The sequence below is a fragment of the Engystomops pustulosus genome, chromosome 2 (assembly GCF_040894005.1).
Source record: "Engystomops pustulosus chromosome 2, aEngPut4.maternal, whole genome shotgun sequence".
Lineage (NCBI taxonomy): Eukaryota > Metazoa > Chordata > Amphibia > Anura > Leptodactylidae > Engystomops > Engystomops pustulosus.
In genome coordinates, this window is record NC_092412.1 from 13,306,723 (window position 1) to 13,327,389 (window position 20,667).

At 46.6% G+C, this 20,667-nt stretch overlaps 3 protein-coding genes across 6 annotated transcripts in view; 1 reads left to right on the top strand and 2 right to left on the bottom strand.

Moving 5' to 3' along the window:
- LOC140119790 (uncharacterized) overlaps positions 1–20,667 on the top strand; it is an 822,703-nt gene that overhangs the window by 559,639 nt on the left and 242,397 nt on the right. The gene's annotated exons all lie outside the window — the stretch shown is intronic.
- The window catches only part of LOC140119963 (uncharacterized), a 1,020,783-nt gene continuing 1,001,422 nt past the window's right edge, over positions 1,307–20,667 (bottom strand). The window contains exons 9-10 of the mRNA XM_072139399.1: positions 18,275–20,313; positions 1,307–2,544 (exon numbers count right to left, since the gene is read on the bottom strand). Coding sequence (XP_071995500.1) covers positions 1,360–2,544; positions 18,275–20,313 — 3,224 coding nt within the window. The 3' untranslated portion in view covers positions 1,307–1,359. The remainder of the gene's footprint in view (positions 2,545–18,274; positions 20,314–20,667) is intronic.
- LOC140119762 (uncharacterized) lies at positions 5,580–7,225 on the bottom strand. The gene is made up of 5 exons (XM_072139114.1): positions 7,055–7,225; positions 6,781–6,942; positions 6,573–6,696; positions 6,071–6,459; positions 5,580–5,747 (listed from the first exon to the last, which is right to left on the bottom strand). The coding sequence occupies exons 1-5, from the start codon at positions 7,163–7,165 to the stop codon at positions 5,580–5,582; spliced, it is 954 nt and encodes a 317-aa protein (XP_071995215.1). The 5' UTR covers positions 7,166–7,225.

Below are 20,667 nucleotides of genomic sequence, written 5' to 3' on the forward strand. Positions count from 1 at the left end.
CCGATGGCCGGTTCCTCTTTTTAGGGCTAATTCTTCGTGACCCAGAACTTTTATACATTTTAAATCCCCCAATATGCAACCTCGCGTGCTACACCACGCCCCAGTAGCTTCTTGCGATCCGCCCACCAATCCATCTTCAGCGCACAGCTACGGGTTCTGCACATACGCAGTAGCTCCAGCTCCGGAGCAGAGACCGCACAGCTGCCGGCCTGCGCACTGTGCATATGCCAACTTCGGAGACAAGTTCATTGGTCGGCAGAACGCAAGAGGCTACTTAGCCGCGCCTTATAGCCTCAACTCCGGCTACTCCACGCCCCAGTAGCCTCTTTAGAAAATTTGCACATTAGAGAATATATGTAAAATGTATAAAAGTTCTGGGACACGAAAGAATTAGCCCTAAAAATGGCTACAATACTGTACATTATACCTGCCACCGGATCTACTTTAACAGGTAGATCCGTGGTGGTAGGTTTCCTTTAACGTACAAACAGGCTGCGTCCTGAAGGGGTTAAGCAGTTAGGTGCTTTCTTTGTTTGTATGTGATTAATGGAGGTAAGTGGTTGAATATGAGTGCACACATTTTATTTTTTTGTGTATTATATGAGTGTGCTCACATGCTGACTCCATAGGACTATTATTACTCTGTAATGTTTTATTATATCTCCGCTAAGATTTGTAAAGAGCTGCCGGATATTATGGGGCCATATAAATAAAGATGAATTATTATCTGAGAGACGCCGGGGAGGCGAGGTAAAGGTGTGGGGGAATTGTCAGGCTGTGCACTTCCCCCTCTTATTCTCAATATTACTAGTTGGGACGATGTATGGATACGATTCCGGATCCACGTTTGGGATTTGCTGATGTGGTGGAAAACCCAATGGGGGGAAATTCATTAAGACCAGTATTTAGAACGCCTGGTGCCGGCGGTCCTGCAATCCTATTTAGGCTCCAGCCCCTTAATGAATGGCGCAAACTCTGCCAGTGGCCATGACTTATCACCTGCATCAGTCACTGTTGTCACTGAGTGAGCCAATCCTGGTGGTGTTACGTTGTTAGTAGCTCTAGTTAGTGAATCGTAAACTGACAAGCCCATGCTAGTGCCTCTGCATGATCACTACAGGCCGAACTTCATCTTCATGGACAATACTGTGAAATATCATCGGGGGTCGCATTGTTACACAATGCTGCGGACAATGACTGAAAATAAGTAACGTGTAAAAATCACTGAAGAAACTATTTGTTGTATTATCATAAGTACATATATTAAGACAAATGAAAAAGAACAGAACTTTATGGAAACAAATAATTTAGCTTTCAGATGATATTTATTCTAAGAAATCAACACAAGTCACCACACAATCAACATGATTTTGCCCCCGTGTAAATTCTCTGATGTTTAATCAAATACGATTTGTTGCTAAAACATTTGCCACATTCACTACATGAAAACGGTTTCTCCCCTGTGTGAGTTCTCTGATGTTCCAAAAGATTTGATTTCTGATTAAAGCATTTTCCACATTCTGCACATGAAAATGGCTTCTCCCCTGTGTGAATTCTCTGATGGTTAACAAGACACGATTTCTGCGTAAAGCATTTCCCACATTCAGTACATGAAAATGGTTTCTTTCCTGTGTGGGTTTTCCGGTGTCTAACAAGGTACGATTTCTGATTAAAACATTTTCCACATTCTGCACATGAAAATGGCTTCTCCCCTCTGTGAGTTCTCTGATGTTTAACAAGATATGATTTCTGGGTAAAAGATTTCCCACATTCACAACATGAAAACTGTTTCTTTTCTGTATGAATTCGTTGGTGTCTAAAAAGCTGTCCTTTGTCGCCAAAACGTTTGCCACATTCAGTACATGAAAATGGATTTTCTCCTGTGTGAGTTCTCTTATGTCTAACAAGAAATTGTTTCTGGGTAAAACATTTCCCACATTCAAGGCATAAAAATGGCTTCTCCCCTGTGTGAGTTCTTTGATGGTCAAAAAGAACCGATTTCTGAATAAAACATTTTCCACATTCAGTACATGAAAATGGCTTCTCTCCTGTGTGAGTTCCCTGATGGTTAAGAAGAGTTTGTTTCTGGGTGAAACATTTTCCACATATAAGGCATGAAAATGGCTTCTCCCCTGTGTGAATTCTCTGATGTTTAACAAGAACAGCTTTCTCACTAAAACATTTACTACATTCTGGGCACGAAAACGGCTTTTCTCCTGTGTGAATTCTTTGGTGTATAACAAGATGTGATTTCTGAGCAAAACTTTTCCCACATTCAGAACATGAAAATGGTTTCTCTCCTGTACATGTTCTCTGATGTTTAACAAGACTTGATTTCCGAGTAAAACATTTCCCACATTCATTACATGAAAATGGCTTCTCCCCCGTGTGAGTTCTCTGATGATTAACAAGATATGATTGCTGAGTAAAACATTTTCCACATTCCGAACAAGAAAATGGCTTCTCCCCCGTGTGGATTCTCTGATGGGTAACAAGATTTGATTTCCTATTAAAACATTTCCCACATTTTGGACATGGAAATTGCTTCACTTTTTTGTGAATTTTTATATTTTCATCAAGACTTGATTTGTGCAGAAAACGTATCTCACATTTTGAACTCGGAAACGTTTTTTCCTCTCTGTGACTTTGAAGATGAATGAAAAGATTTGATTCTTGCCTAAAAGACTTTGCACATTTTGTACATGAAAACTTCCTCTTCTCTCCATGATTTCCCTCCTCTGTGGAAAGATGTGACTGATTATCTTCTACTTCCCCACAAGGAGATGAGGGGGGACGTCCATGGGAACCTCTTGTACTTTCATCTCCTGGAAAATATAACCAAGAAATGTTTCAGAGGTTTCAAGCAGTGACATGCAGTCACCTATGGATAAAAAAAACTCAACATGATTTTGATCCATAATATACCGTATATACTCGAGTATAAGCCGAACAGAGTATCAGCCGAGACCCCTAATTTTAGCACCAAAAACTGGGGGAAACTATTTACTCGAGTATAAGCCGAGGGTGAAGTATACAGCCAGCCAGCCCCCTGTAGTATACAGCCAGCTCCCTGTAGTATACAGCCAGCTCCCTGTAGTATACAGCCAGCCCCCTGTAGTATACAGCCAGCTCCCTGTAGTATACAGCCAGCCCCCTGTAGTATACAGCCAGCTCCCTGTAGTATACAGCCAGCCCCCTGTAGTATACAGCCAGCTCCCTGTAGTATACAGCCAGCCCCCTGTAGTATACAGCCAGCTCCCTGTAGTATACAGCCAGCTCCCTGTATGCCAAGCAGATAAAAAAAGAAATAAACTTAATACTCACCCTCCGACGCCCGGATCCTTGGCACACTCTATGATGCGGCAGTGTCGCCGCTGATGACGTCATCAGCGGCGACACCGCCGCATGATAGAAGAAAGAAGAGCTGCCGGGATCCGCGCCGAGGATCAGGAGCCGCGCCAAGGATCCAGGCGTCGGAGGGTGAGTATTAAGGTTTTTTTTTAATTGACTCATGTATAAGCCAAGGTGAGGTATTTTTTCATGCTGAAAAACTTGGCTTATACACGAGTATATACGGTAATCCATTAACATATAATTTAATTAAAGCCTAATTACCAAAGAAGTCATTACATACTAGAAACCAAATCCTTCTACTTCCAAGTCATGGAAGACAAGAGGTTTGTGTTACCAGAGATTCCCATCTCACCCGGGAGCCATGAAAACCAGTACCGCCCCGGGCAGCCATATATACAGGACACTGCGCTATAACAGTACCACGTACCTCTGTCGGACCCCTCGTCGCGCATGACCATTCTGCTCCATTAACCTCTATGGAGGTGACGGAGATCGGTGAGTGCAGCGCTCGGCCATTTCCTTAAGCTCCATAGACGTCATGCGCGTCTGTCTACTCCATTAGTCCGACTGAGTGACGAGGGGTCCAACGGAGGGACGTGGGACGCCATAGGACCCCTCGTTTTTGTGATCTGTGGGGGGTCACAGCACTTTTGTTCGTGGAAAAACCCCTTTAACCCTTTCTTACTTTGTCTCCACTCCCTCCGAGTTCTGGTCTTTCTTTTTCTGCTCCCATGGACTGGAACACTCTTTTCTGGATAATGAAGTTGCATTTAAAGCCTTTGTTATGGGAACTATGTCTCCAGCGATTTACAATAAGGAGAGGACTCAGATTGCGCTCCTGGGACTTATTCATTCCTCTCCTGCGTCTATAACGTTGTGTCCCACACTGACACGTGTCTGGCTGATCACCGGGTCCTGCTGCTTGGTGGTGACACCTCCTTACTCTCACATTTGCTTCCCGACTGCACCTCACTCTGGGTCGTGATGCAATGGGGAGTACATTTGCTTCACCCCAGTTGGAGAATTAACCCATTCTGGAGTACTATCTTTCCACCCCCTGCATACGTCTCCGAGCGCTGGTCTGGAACTTTCTCTTCTGGAAAATGAAGTTGCCTTTGTAAATCAAGACATAGTTCCATAACAATTTGAGGAGGAGTCTGTCGAGCAGGAAGACTTTACATGCTGGATTTTATCTTTCCAACTTCAACTTTGGGCGCTATTTTCCGTTACGTGGTTAAAAGGCAATGAAAAAACAATATTATATTTTGATAGACTGGGCATTTTGGGACGCTGCGATACCCAATTTTCTTACGATTTTTAGTGTTTATTTATATTTATATGAGTTTTAAGGAAAGGGGGGTGAGTGAATTTTAAGGTTTTTTTAATATATATATTTTTTAAACTTTTTTTTATTTTCATTTTTACTATTTTTCTGACCCCCTAGGGTACTTTAACCTGATGTATCCTACCATATACTACAGTATGGCAGTATATTGGGATTTTCCTCACCATTCATTACAATGTGCAGATCGCACATAGTAACGAATGGGGGAAAATGAGACAACCTCAGGTCTTTGGAAGACAAAATAGCTTTCTGTAAGTGTGGAATTGAGCATATGATACTGCTTCAGACCATCCTTCCCAGCATTTGCATTCAAAAGTGTATTGGGAACCCTGACACAGAAGTGATACCCCTACCTGCAGGGAGTGGACCTTTACCTAGGTCAGCCATCCGCAACAACATACAGTGTTCAGAGTAATCTGCAGGCTGGACAGAGTGTCCTGGTAAGAGGAGGCCTTCACCCATAGGTCATCCCGAAATAGAGTCACAGCAACCCCCCTGGCCCCAAGGAGCGTCATAGGGGCTGCCATAACCTTGGTGAAGACCCGGCACTTTTCTCCTACTTTTGTGGTCCGGTCCCATAGCCGAGGGGTTCTGGGAGCAGGTTTGGAAGTTCATATTTGAGAAGTGGCTTCCCGGATGACTTGAAAGTGTGCTTCCACTGCAATACCCCCCTTTTTTTCTGGCAGATTTCTTTACAGAGACTGTACTGTGCAAGAAAGAGGGTTGTGTGATTCTGGATCTCAGCCCAATCCCTTTCTGCATTTCCCCTTTAAAAATGAATTTTTAGTTCGCATGAACATGAAGTGCAAAAACTAAACTCCAAACTAAAAAAATGAGGGAAGGTTCAAGGGATACAAATACTTTTGCTACCAACAGTGTGTCATCTCCATCTCCTCCCCTGGATGTGACCTCTCCCTGCAATGTATAAGGGAAGAATAACCCACAAGATACATGAAAGGCTCTTACCCTCCTCTGTCACTGATGAGGGGATTTCCTCTCCGCTCCTCCTTCCACCACAACTTTCCTGGAAAGATCCAACATGAAGGACCTGAGAAAACAAGGAAATGTATCCAGAGATTATCTTATATCCAAGTGATGGACAGAAACCTCTAGAAGGCAGGAAGTAAGGGGAATAATCTCCTGCAGGAGGAGACGGGATCCACATTCACCCAAATATTTTACACATCAACATCAATGTTCCGGTTATATTACTGCATAACCCGATGTGACCCGATCATGAGGGTGACACCAGGACTTCACAGTGACCAACATCATCATCCCATAGACCCTCCACCCACTGCTGCTGGAGAAGGTTAGTAGCTTCATTACATCCATCTATAAAGGATTTACAGGAATCTCAGCTCCATCTACCTGATGATCCAGTGGGACGTTCTCCTCCGGTTCCTCTTTAATATCCCGGGAATCTTCAGGACTGGGACATCTCTCTGGTTCCTGTGTAATATCTCGGGAATCTTCAGGACTGGGACATCTCTCTGGTTCCTGTGTAATATCTCGGGAATCTTCAGGACTGGGACATCTCTCTGGTTCCTGTGTAATATCTCGGGAATCTTCAGGACTGGGACCTCTCTCTGGTTCCTGTGTAATATCCCGGGAATCTTCAGGACTGGGACATCTCTCTGGTTCCTGTGTAATATCTCGGGAATCTTCAGGACTGGGACCTCTCTCTGGTTCCTGTGTAATATCCCGGGAATCTCCAGGACTGGGACATCTCTCTGGTGGATTTCTCTGACTGGATCCATCTATAGGAAATATACACAGTGACTGATACATTGTCTATATGTGATGATGAGATGATGGAGGAGGTGACCTCACACCTGCTCTGTCCTCTATAATCAGGAAGGTCTCCTCTTACCTGGTGATGTGAGGGGCTGGTGGTCCTCCATCATGATGTCCTTGTACTGGTCCTTGTGTCCTTCTATATACTCCCACTCCTCCATGGAGAAATAGACAGTGACGTCCTGACACCTTATAGGAACCTGACACCCACAATGACACAGTCATCACCCAGACCCCTCCCTTGTGTTATTGTACAATGTCCCAGCATTCCCGGCAGCGCTCACCTCTCCGCTCAGCAGCTCAGTGATCCTGGAGGTAAGTTCTAGGATCTTCTGCTCATGTATCAGTGAATGAGGTGGAGGCTCGGTGATGGGGCTCTGGGTCCATCCTCCTGACACACGGGGGGTCACACACTCACCAGACGACTTCTTCACTACTGTGTAATCCTGTGTATGGGGAGACACTGATCACTACATAGATCCTAAGAATCCTTCACCTCTCCAGTCATTTCCCGCTGTTATTCCTAGAGATAAGAGCCGTGTCCTGGGAGACTCTCACCTCTCCGGTTATCAAGGAGATCATCTCCAGGGTGAGCTCCAGGATCCTGGCCGCCATCTGCTCTCTGTCCTTCTCCCGGATCCCTGGTGGATCATTGATGGAAAGGATCATCTTTAGGAGAAACCTCTGGGAGTCCTGGATCTATAGAACCTGAGGAAACATGAGAAGAACTAAGAGCAAACTCTATAAGAAGCAATTGTGTCCATGACATGTGTGATGTGACAGATGGGGATTCTCCAGACACTGGAGGGGAGGTCACTGGACTGAAGGAGGAGTGATGGCGCTGGACTGTGCTGCTCCTCACTAATAGCACATACTGGACCCGACATGGAGGGAGACTTGAACCTTTGCCGCGATAGTAAAACGCACTGTGACAACCGCTGCCCTGGCACCACTGTCAGTGGCGTTGTCCAGGGGCCCGGGATGGAAGGGCATAACATCGTTCTCGCAGCCCATCACTGCCCACACAGCACAGCCACCCCGCAGATCAGCTCACCTGCACAGCACAGTGGCCCACCAGCAGACCCATTCCCAGCCCACCGAAAATGTAAGTACCCTAGTATGTATCTTTTATATATATAAGCATCTTTATATGTATAGCTGTGTGTATGTATATATATAAATAATGTAGATTCTGCATATGAGGTTATATGGGGTGTATGTATATACTGTGCATATGCTGTAAATACTGTATATATCTGTTTATTTGCTGTTTGTGTATACTGTATGAGGGTACATTCACACGGCGGTATCCCCACTGGGCAGGCATACCGCCGTGCACAGGAGAGGAGGTGGCCCCTCCCCCCTCCATGGGAAACAGCGGCGCACAGACGCACACTGGAGAAAAGATAGAGCATGCTTTTTCTTTTCCTGGTGTACGGCGCAGATCGGTGCCACACATGTAAGTTACCATACTGCCACTGGGCCGCCATTGCCATCTATGGGGACGTATATGCGGCCGCATATAAATCCCCACAGACGGGCGTGTGAAAGCACCCTGGGTTTGTATATGCTGTATGTATAAATGTATATAGGAGTAAATAAATGTGTGAGTATGAGTGTATACATGTGTGTATGTGTGTAAGAGTATATAACTAATGTCCTTTAAAGGGGAAGAGGGGCCCCATCCATAAATCTGCTATGGGTCCCAGGCTCTAGTTACGCCCCTGCCCCGTGTCATATATATGCTGCGGTGAGGGGGACCACCCCCCGTGTCCTTGTCCCATTCCCTAGTGAAGCTTTGAGCTGTATTGGAACCGTGCTCCGATACTACTGACAGCCGGGACAGACCAGGAGATGACACACACACATACATACATACATACATACATACATACATACACACACACTGCCTTCTCTGTCACACTGATGTGTAGCGCGCATAAAAGGATTGGGGTCCCATTAGGAATTTTGTCACGGGCCCAGTGGACTCTAGTTTCGCCACTGTTCCTGGAGCATGCTGGGTGTTGTAATCCCTCCATATAGTGTGTGTACTCCTGGAGCATGCTGGGAGCTGTAGTCCCTCCATATAGTGTGTGTGCTCCTGGAGCATGCTGGGAGTTGTAGTCCCTCCATATAGTGTGTGTGCTCCTGGAGCATGCTGGGAGTTGTAGTCCCTCCATATAGTGTGTGTACTCCTGGAGCATGCTGGGTGTTGTAGTCCCTCCATATAGTGTGTGTGCTCCTGGAGCATGCTGGGAGTTGTAGTCCCTCCATATAGTGTGTGTGCTCCTGGAGCATGCTGGGAATTGTATTCCCTCCATGTAGTGTGTGTGCCCCAGGAGCATGCTGGGAGTTGTAGTCCCTCCATATAGTGTGTGCGCTCCTGGAGCATGCTGGGAGTTGTAGTCCGTCCATATAGTGTGTGTGCTCCTGGAGCATGCTGGGAGGTGTAGTCCCTCCATATAGTGTGTGTGCTCCTGGAGCATGCTGAGAGTTGAAGTCCTTCCATACAGTGTGTGTGCTCCTGGAGCATGCTGGGAGTTGTAGTTCCTCCTCTGATCGATTACCTCTCCTCAGTGCAGGACACTCTCTACCTCTTGCTTACTATCCACCAGTCATGTGATCCTGGGAGTGTGATGTCACTGAAGGGCGGGGCCTCTTACTCACTATCCACCAGTCATGTGATGTCACTGAAGGGGGGGCAGGAAGCGGAAAAGAAATGGTGGAGGAAGGACCTGTGTGCTGTGATGCATCATGTGATCAGTGTGGGCGGGGCGCTAGTTGTGGGTGGGAGGAGTCTGTACTGAGCAGATAGGAATTACGTCTGTTCTGGAACAGCTCCCTATTATATGTATGTAAGAGATTGTTATCTAGGACTCAAATTACAGTCCTTATCAAATGTAGGAAGAGAAACTTCCCAAGAACAACTTGTCCTTGCCTCAGGGCAGCCTGGCCTACATACCCCTACATGCTCCCACATGCCCCTACATACCCCTACATGCTCCCACATGCCCCTACATGCTCCCACATACCCCTACATGCTCCCACATACCCCTACATGCTCCCACATGCCCCTACATACCCCTACATGCTCCCACATGCCCCTACATACCCCTAAATGCTCCCACATGCCCCTACATGCTCCCACATACCCCTACATGCTCCTACATACCCCTACATGCCCCTACATGCTCCCACATGCCCCTACATGCTCCCTCATGCCCCTACATGCCTCTTCATGCTCCTACATGCTCCCACATGCCCCTACATGCTCCCACATGCCCCTTCATACTCCCACATGCCCCTACATGCCCCTACATGCCCCTACATGCTCCCACATGTCCCTACATGCTCCCACATGCCCCTACATGCTCCCACATGTCCCTACATACCCCTACATGCTCCCACATGTCCCTACATACCCCTACATGCTCCCACATGCCCCTACATGCTCCCACATCCCCTACATGCTCCCACATACCCCTACATGCTCCCACATGCCCCTACATACCCCTACATGCTCCCACATGCCCCTACATGCTCCCACATACCCCTACATGCTCCCACATGCCCCGACATGCTCCCACATCCCCTACATGCTCCCACATACCCCTACATGCTCCCACATGCCCCTACATACCCCTACATGCTCCCACATGCCCCTACATGCTCCCACATCCCCTACATGCTCCCACATGCCCCTACATGCTCCCACATCCCCTACATGCTCCCACATACCCCTACATGCTCCCACATACCCCTACATGCTCCCACATGCCCCTACATGCTCCCACATCCCCTACATGCTCCCACATGCCCCTACATGCTCCCACATGCCCCTACATGCTCCCACATCCCCTACATGCTCCCACATACCCCTACATGCTCCCACATCCCCTACATGCTCCCACATACCCCTACATGCTCCCACATACCCCTACATGCTCCCACATGCCCCTACATGCTCCCACATCCCCTACATGCTCCCACATACCCCTACATGCTCCCACATGCCCCTACATACCCCTACATGCTCCCACATGCCCCTACATACCCCTAAATGCTCCCACATGCCCCTACATGCTCCCACATGCCCCTACATACTCCCACATGCTCCCACATGCCCCTACATGCCCCTTCATACTCCCACATGCCCCTACATGCCCCTTCATACTCCCACATGCCCCTACATGCTCCCACATGCCCCTACATGCCCCTTCATACTTTCACATGCCCCTACATGCTCCCACATGTCCCTACATGCTCCCACATCCCCTACATGCTCCCACATGCCCCTACATACCCCTACATGCTCCCACATGCCCCTACATACCCCTACATGCTCCCACATGCCCCTACATGCTCCCACATGCCCCTACATGCTCCCACATACCCCTACATGCTCCCACATACCCCTACATGCTCCCACATGCCCCTACATACCCCTACATGCTCCCACATGCCCCTACATACCCCTAAATGCTCCCACATGCCCCTACATGCTCCCACATACCCCTACATACCCCTACATGCCCCTACATGCCCCTTCATGCTCCCACATGCCTCTACATACTCCCACATGCCTCTACATACTCCCACATGCCCCTACATGCTCCCACATGCCCCTACATGCTCCCACATGCCCCTACATGCCCCTTCATACTCCCACATGCCCCTGCATGCTCCCACATGCCCCTTCATACTCCCACATGCCCCTACATGCTCCCACATGTCCCTACATACCCCTACATGCTCCCACATGTCCCTACATACCCCTACATGCTCCCACATGTCCCTACATACCCCTACATGCTCCCACATGCCCCTACATGCTCCCACATCCCCTACATGCTCCCACGTGTCCCTACATGCTCCCACATGCCCCTACATACCCCTACATGCTCCCACATGCCCCTACATGCTCCCACATCCCCTACATGCTCCCACATCCCCTACATGCTCCCACGTGTCCCTACATGCTCCCACGTGCCCCTACATGCTCCCACATGCCCCTGAATGCTCCTACATGAATGTGCTAACTGTCCAGTGCAGTTTTTGAAACTGCGCTGAGTCCTGGAAACAGTCAGAGATTCAGATCCAGGCTTCAACGGTTGGCTCAGGCATCACTGCAGCTTTCAGTTGTTCCCATATCACTTTGCAGGTCGATCAAACAATCTGAGAAATGGTGGGAAAACCCATTACAAAAAAAGGCAAAAAAAAAAGAAACCGCAGTGTCACGAAGAGCAGTCCCGATTTCAGGTTCGACAGGAGACTGTCAGCTGAAGCAATAGTCATTCAGACGTAGATGTGAAACGTGTCAGGATGATGTCGCAGGCCGTTGTACAAATTCCTGAAGTGACCCTTCCTTGGACGCTGGGCAACAATGGGATGAACCCGATAATCGCCCAGTCTTCTGATTCCGCATCCAGCAAAGATGATTGGCTCTGGATGAATCTAAGAAGGACCATCAGGAGATGGTCATCCTCGCGATTGTACGCCATCACAAGAGCAATTTTACACCAGGAAACAGCAATGGAGTCTAACCACCCTCTTTGTGAAGCCAAAATGGCCTCTGATAGGGTCAGGTGACCAAATTTGGGGTTGGCCAACCGAGTGACGTCATTAGCCAGCCCACTGTATTTTATACTTAGGTATTGGGGGGTACTGGTGGATGGTAAACAAAATTTTAGTGACCAGAGCCAGGCATCTGCTTTTAAAGAACATAAAATTATGGGATGTAGCAAGAGAGGAATAGATTCTTATGATAAGGACAAATCACTGGTCAGACCACACATGGAATACAGTGTACAGTTTTGGGCACCAGTGTATAAAAAGGACACCGTAGAACTTGAACTGGTGCAGAGGAGAACAACCAAGATTATTGGGGCAATGGGATGACTTGTATGCAATGACAGATTACAAAATTTGGAGTTCTTCAGTTTAGAAAAAAGACGGCTGAGAGGAGAGGTGGTTCTAACATCTCCATAGACAGGGGGTATCCTCTACACCTAGAGGAGAGGAGGTTCTACCATCACCATAGATAGGGGGTATCCTCTACACCTAGAGGAGAGGAGGTTCTACCATCACCATAGACAAGGGGCATCCTCTACACCTAGAGGAGAGGCGGTTCTACCATCACCATAGACAGGGGGCATCCTCTACACCTAGAGGAGCGGAGGTTCAACCATCACCATAGAAAGGGGGCATCCTCTACACCTAGAGGAGAGGAGGTTCTACCATCACCATAGAAAGGGGGCATCCTCTACACCTAGAGGAGAGGAGGTTCTACCATCGCCATAGACAGGGGGCATCCTCTACACCTAGAGGAGAGGAGGTTCTACCATCGCCATAGACAGGGGGCATCCTCTACACCTAGAAGAGAGGTGATTCTACCATCACCATAGACAGGGGGCATCCTCTACACCTAGAGGAGAGGCGGTTCTACCATCGCCATAGACAGGAGGCATCCTCTACACCTAGAGGAGAGGAGGTGCTACCATCACCATAGACAGGGGGCATCCTCTACACCTAGAGGTGAGGAGAGTCTACCATCACCATAGACAGGGGGCATCCTCTACACCTAGAGGAGAGGTGATTCTACCATCACCATAGACAGGGGGCATCCTCTACACCTAGAGGAGAGGAGGTTCTACCATCGCCATAGACAGGGGGCATCCTCTACACCTAGAGGAGAGGAGGTTCTACCATCACCATAGACAGGGGGCATCCTCTACACCTAGAGGAGAGGAGGTTCTACCATCACCATAGACAGGGGGCATCCTCTACACCTAGAGGAGAGGAGGTTCTACCATCGCCATAGACAGGGGGCATCCTCTACACCTAGAGGAGAGGAGGTTCTACCATCGCCATAGACAGGGGGCATCCTCTACACCTAGAAGAGAGGTGATTCTACCATCACCATAGACAGGGGGCATCCTCTACACCTAGAGGAGAGGCGGTTCTACCATCGCCATAGACAGGGGGCATCCTCTACACCTAGAGGAGAGGAGGTGCTACCATCACCATAGACATGGGGCATCCTCTACACCTAGAGGAGAGGAGGTTCTACCATCGCCATAGACAGGGGGCATCCTCTACACCTAGAGGAGAGGAGGTTCTACCATCGCCATAGACAGGGGGCATCCTCTACACCTAGAGGAGAGGAGGTTCTACCATCGCCATAGACAGGGGGCATCCTCTACACCTAGAGGAGAGGAGGTTCTACCATCGCCATAGACAGGGGGCATCCTCTACACCTAGTTGAGATGCGGTTCTACCATCGCCATAGACAGGGGGCATCCTCTACACCTAGAGGAGAGGAGGTGCTACCATCACCATAGACATGGGGCATCCTCCACACCTAGAGGAGAGGCGGTTCTACCATCACCATAGACAGGGGCATCCTCTACACCTAGAAGAGAGGAGGTTCTACCATCACCATAGACAGGATGCATCCTCTACACCTAGAGGAGAGGAGGTTCTACTATCAACATAGACGGGGGGCATCCACTACACCTAGAGGAGAGGTGGTTCTACCATCACTATAGACAGGGGGCATCCTCTACACCTAGAGGAGAGGAGGTTCTACCATCAACATAGACAGGGGGCATCCTCTGCGCCTAGAGGAGAGGAGATTCTACCATCACCATAGACAGGGGACAGCCTCTACACCTAGAGGAGAGGAGGTTCTACCATCACCATAGACAGGGGGCATCTTCTACACCTAGAGGAGAGGCGGTTCTACCATCGCCATAGACAGGGGGCATCCTCTACACCTAGAGGAGAGGAGGTTCTACCATCGCCATAGACAGGGGGCATCCTCTACACCTAGAGGAGAGGAGGTTCTACCATCACCATAGACAGGGGGCATCCTCTACACCTAGAGGAGAGGCGGTTCTACCATCGCCATAGACAGGGGGCATCCTCCACACCTAGAGGAGAGGAGGTGCTACCATCGCCATAGACATGGGGCATCCTCCACACCTAGAGGAGAGGCGGTTCTACCATCACCATAGACAGGGGCATCCTCTACACCTAGAAGAGAGGAGGTTCTACCATCACCATAGACAGGAGGCATCCTCTACACCTAGAGGAGAGGAGGTTCTACTATCACCATAGACAGGGGGCATCCTCTACACCTAGAGGAGAGGAGGTTCTACTATCAACATAGACAGGGGGCATCCTCTGCGCCTAGAGGAGAGGAGATTCTACCATCACCATAGACAGGGGACAGCCTCTACACCTAGAGGAGAGGAGGTTCTACCATCACCATAGACAGGGGGCATCCTCTACACCTAGAGGAGAGGAGGTTCTACCATCACCATAGACAGGGGGCATCCTCTACACCTAGAGGAGAGGAGGTTCTACCATCACCATAGACAGGGGGCATCCTAAATGCATAGAGGAGAGACTGTTCTACCATTGTCATAGACGGGGATTCTCTACTGTAAGAGCAGTGAGACTATGGAACTCTCTGCTGCAGGAAGTTGTTATGGCGGACTCTTTGTACCTGTTCAAATATGGCCTGGATTTCTTTCTCTAGAGCAAAAATATCATGGGTTATGGGAATAAAACATTTGTTTAATTCTTAAAGTTGGACTTGATGGACTTGTGTCTTTTTCCAGCCTTATATACTATGATGCGGAAACGGTGCAGTGTGTTGCGATACGGGGAAATTAGTCCCGTATTTAAAGCCAGAATACAGCCGTATATACAGAACAGAAAAGCAGAAAAGACCATACGGTCATGTGCATGAGGCCTTTGAGATAAACAGATCCATTGCACGGATGCAGTTAGAAGTTCGATAATACAAAGAATGGTACTATAACAGAACAATGTATGATTCTGTAAATGCAAATAATACTAAGACTGATTCTGTAAGGTATTACTGTATGCTGCTGTAAATAGTACTAAGACTGGTCCTGATGACAGTGGTCATACCCAGTTCATCTTTTTCTAAGTGCAGCAATTTTTAAGTGCAAAAGAATTATACCAGAATGTAGCATCATAGAATACGGCCTTGTATTCCATCATCTTCACCTGGTCTCACTCTCACTCATTTCTCTCATCCACAGGTATGTCTGCTTAATTCGGGACCAGAAGTGCCTCTGCACCTCTAATGTTTATTTGTATGTGTAAATGCAGATGTTTCCCTGTTCTCCCTGGAGACTTCCTGGCTACTTCTCTGTCTCTACGCCCTCTTGATTAACACCTGGTTGTTGTAGCCAATTTGTCCTGGTGTATAAATTGGAGACTACAGGTCATACCTTACCTGGGTCTTACCTTGTGCATCTTTTCTAAGTGCAACTATTTTTAAGTGCAAAAGAATTAAACCAGAATTGAACCAGAAGGGAACAAAGCGACTTTATCTGTAAGAACATGTCTAACTCTTGTCTTTCAAAATATTATCTGAAAAGCACCATTACCACTTACCTCCATCACCTCTTCCCCCTCCAAATCTTGTGTACTTGTAGCGGCACCTAGAAAAAGATGCACTGCCAAGATGGCACCGCTGCAGGTGGCTGCCTGTGCATTGGCTCCGGCCTTTGACTCTCCTCCCACCCTAAACCCACCCTGCGGCATCCACTTGGCTTATCACCCCCATTACATGGATCATGGGCAGCAGGGGCTCCATGTTGCACAACTGGTTCCAAGAGAGCGCCGGAACCGAATCCTGGCAGCCAAAAGCATCACTAGCAGCTTTATTGGAGCACCTGAAATGTAGCAGAGCCTTACCGCAAGTTAGAAGGACGCTGCACCAAGGCTCCAGTGGGAGCCACAACCAGGCAGCTTCAGCGCCCGCACCTGGCAACGATGGAGCTGCAGCAGCGCATCTACTGCCAATCCAGCAGCAGTTCACCACAAGACTGTTAGCGCTGCACAGGCACCCCTCGTGTAGTATCCCCTATACATGTCTGTCTAGTCTATGTTTATGTGTTGTTGTGACTAGTATATTTTTGTACCGTAATTTCTCCCCCATTTGTAATGTTATGTGTTCAAGTTACTTGTATTGTGCTGCATCACAATGTCCTGTAACTATGTTTGTATGTAAGCAAGATACTAGCAACATGTAAGAACGCGTATTTATGTATTTGTATCATTATAACTTTCACTGTGTATAACAATTGCCAGAACACTATGTACAGACAATCCGTCCCGGCTCCCCCCCCCCCCCCGGGATCCCCCCGGGATCAATAAAGTTGCGTTGTATTGTAATTACTGGTTGATGCTGTAAATGCAAATACTTAGTTGCTCAGCAGTGAACCAGGTTGCTGCATTTTCCTGAACCCAAAGTCCAAATGACGGGCTGTTGTTCGGCTTCAGGTTCCTGGGTGCCAAACCTGCCATTTTCTGTACTTAACCCTAGTAAACAGTCCTTTTCCTCATGCTCTTTACCTTTTCACATCTAGGGACCAAGATGACATCCAACAAATGATCAACAGTATCTCACCACCGAGTCACAGATCATGGAGCATGGAAGTGGACATCCTTTGGCCGCATCCAACGCTCATGGTCTGTCATTGTAAACATTGCTCTGTGGAACCAGATGGTAAATGCCACACAACTCCAGCCACATTAAAGGGTAGTGAGATGCCTCCAAGTGACACATCACACCATTCAATACCGTTTACTTCATGGTGGTCTGCCACAAGGGCCATTGTCCTGCACGGTGTAGGAAGCAGGGACCAGTTGGCCTCGGTGCTGTTCACTGACAAAAGTCAATTCATACCGAGAAGAAACGATGGCCATCAACAAATGTTGGAGACATCAAGGAGTGTTATCACTAGGCGAGCCTTTGTTGGCGATGTTACGGTGTTAGTAGAGGTCTAGTCACCAAACTACCTTACAATTAGTGAATCGGAAACTGACAGGCCAATACTAGTATAATAACTTTATTAGTCAAGTTATTGTGCCTCCGCATGGACACTACAGGCCTAACTTCATCTTCATGGATGATAACGTGCCAGATCATGGGGGTCACATAGTCTGACGCCATCACATCTTTACCGTCACCAAAATATTGAGTGTATGTGCTGCTGGCAATGACTATGTAACGTGTAAAAGTCACCAAGGAAACCATTTGTATTAGAAGTACATATATTAAGGACAAATATACACAACAGATCAGATAGGAAAAAGTAATTTAGCTTTCAGATGATATTTATTTAAAAGAAATCAACAAGTCAACTTCAAGATGGAAGTCTAACAACAGCACTAGATCCCGGCCACACTCCTTAAAGGGAATGAGAGATATAAACTTGCCTGGTATCCAGGGATCTATAGAGCGAGTCAAGGTAAGTGTGGCCTCCTCGGGCTAAATCCAGCATCTTATCCCCATGCTTTCTTAGCATGCAGCAGTAGTGTCATGTGACTAGGATGACATAATCACAGGTCCTTTAGCCTCCTAACATTAGCAAGTTGTACGGCATGCATGTATCTGGCTACATGAAATCACTGCATGGAGAGGAGTAGAAGTCCATGCAGACATGCTGTGATTTCTTGTGGTCAGATACATGCATGGTGTATCGTTTGCTAATGTTAGGAGGCTAAAGGACTGGTGATGATGACACATGACATTAGGACACACCCCCTTTTCGCTCCCGATATCCCTGGATACTAGGCAAGCTTATAACTGATTTTATGGGGATCTAAGGGAAACAATTTTTAGCTAATAGAAGGGCGTCAGTTAGTAAATAGGGCTCTATAGGAACCTGTCACTAGCTGTATTTATGAAAAATGTGGTGACAGATTCCCTTTCAACAATTAGCATGACTTTGCCCCCGTGTGAATTCTCTGATGTTTAATCAAATATGATTTGTTGCTAAAACATTTTCCACATTCATCACATGAAAACGGTTTCTCCCCTGTGTGAGTTTTCTGGTGTTCAAAAAGATTCGATTTCTGAGTAAAGCATTTTCCACATTCCGCACATGAAAATGGCTTCTCCCCTGTGTGAATTCTCTGATGGTTAACAAGATACGATTTCTGGGTAAAACATTTTCCACATTCTTGACATGAAAATGGTTTCTTTTCTGTGTGAGTTCTCTGATGTTTAACAAGATACGATTTCTGATTAAAGCATTTTCCACATTCTTGACATGGAAATGGCTTCTCCCCTGTATGAGTTACCTGATGTTTAATAAGATATGATTTCTGGGTAAAACATTTCCCACATTCATGACATGAAAATGGTCTCTTTTCTGTGTGAGTTAATTGATGTCTAAGAAGCTGTCCCTTCTTGTTAAAACTTTTTCCACATTCATTACATGAAAATGGCTTCTCTCCTGTGTGAATTCTCCTATGGTCAACAAGATTGTGTTTCTGGGTAAAACATTTTCCACATTCAATGCATGAAAATGGTTTCTCGCCAGTGTGAGTTCTCTGATGGTCAAAAAGAATAGATTTCTGAGTAAAACATTTACCACATTCTGCACATGAAAATGGCTTCTCTCCTGTGTGAATTTTCTGATGGTTTACAAGATTTGATTTTACAGTAAAACATTTCCCACATTCAGTACATAAAAACGGCTTCACCCCTGTGTGACTTCTCTGATGTATAACAAGAATCGATTTGTCAAAAAAATATTTACCACATTCAGTACATGAAAATTTCTTCTCCCCTGTGTGAATTCTCTGGTGATGAAGAAGATACGATTTATGTGTAAAGCATTTCCCACATTTTATACATGAAAATCTCTTCTCGCCGGCGTGAGTTCTCTGATGTTTAACAAGATATGATTTCTGAGTAAAACATTTTCCACATTCAGCACATGAAAATGGTTTCTCCCCTGTGTGAGTTCCCTGATGCTGAACAAGATAAGATTTCTGGGTAAAACATTTCCCACATTGATTACATGAAAATGGTTTCTTTTCTGTGTGAGTTCCTTGATGTCTAAGAAGCTGTCCTTTCTTTCCAAAACGTTTCCCACATTCATTGCATGAAAACGGCTTCTCTCCTGTGTGAGTTGCCTGATGGTTCACGAGAGTTTGTTTCTGGGTAAAACATTTCCCACATATTAGGCAAGAATATGGCTTCTCACCTGTGTGAATTCTCTGGTGTTTAACAAGAACAGCTTTCTCACTAAAACATTTACCGCATTCTGCACATGAAAATGGCTTCTCTCCGGTGTGAGTTCTCCGATGTATAACAAGATGTGATTTTTGAGTAAAACATTTCCCACATTCAGAACATGAAAATGGTCTCTCTCCTGTACAGGTTCTCTGATGTGTAACAAGACTTGATTTCTGAGTAAAACATTTGCCACATTCATTACATGAATATGGCTTCTCCCCCGTGTGAGTTCTCTTATGGTTAACAAGATACGATTGCTGTGTAAAACACTTTCCACATTCTGAACAAGAAAATGGCTTCTCCCCCGTGTGAGTTCTAAGGTGTTTAACAAGACTTGATTTATCACTGAAACATTTCCCACATTCAGCACATGGAAATGGTTTCACCCCTGTGTGAGTTGCCTTGTGGCTATCAAGATTTGATTTCTGGGTAAAACATTTTCCACATTCTGAACAAGAAAATGGTTTCTCTCCTGTGTGAATTATCAGATGTCTAACAAGATGCGCTTTCCGATTAAAACATTTCCCACATTTTGGACATGGAAATGGCTTCTCTTTTAGGTGAATTTTCATATTTTGCTCATAACTTGATTTATGTGTAAAATGCTTCTCGCGATTTAAACTCAGAAAAATCTTTCCCTCTGGGTAACAGTGAAGTTGATTGATAAGATTTGATTCGTTATCTTCTACTTCACCACAAGGAGATGAGGGGGGACGTCCATGGGAACCTCTTGTACTTTCATCTCCTGGAAAATATAACCAAGAAATAGAATATCAGAGCTTTTTCCCCAGTTACAAGGAGATGTAAAGCGAGTAAGTCCGTAACATACAGTCATCTGCGGAAAAAAACTTCAAAACATGATATTAATCGATAAACTGTTGACACATTTTATAAACATCAAATTATTAAAGAAGGCAAATTGTTATAAGCCAGATTATTCTACTTCCAAAACATAAGAGGTTTGTCTAACCACAGATTCCCATCTCCCCCTGGAGCCGGGTCTAGGAGAGAGGAAAACCAGTTATGCAGGAGGGAGACCCCCATATACACAGGATAATGCACTGAGTGATAAATGAAATAAATTTGCCCTTTTTGCCAG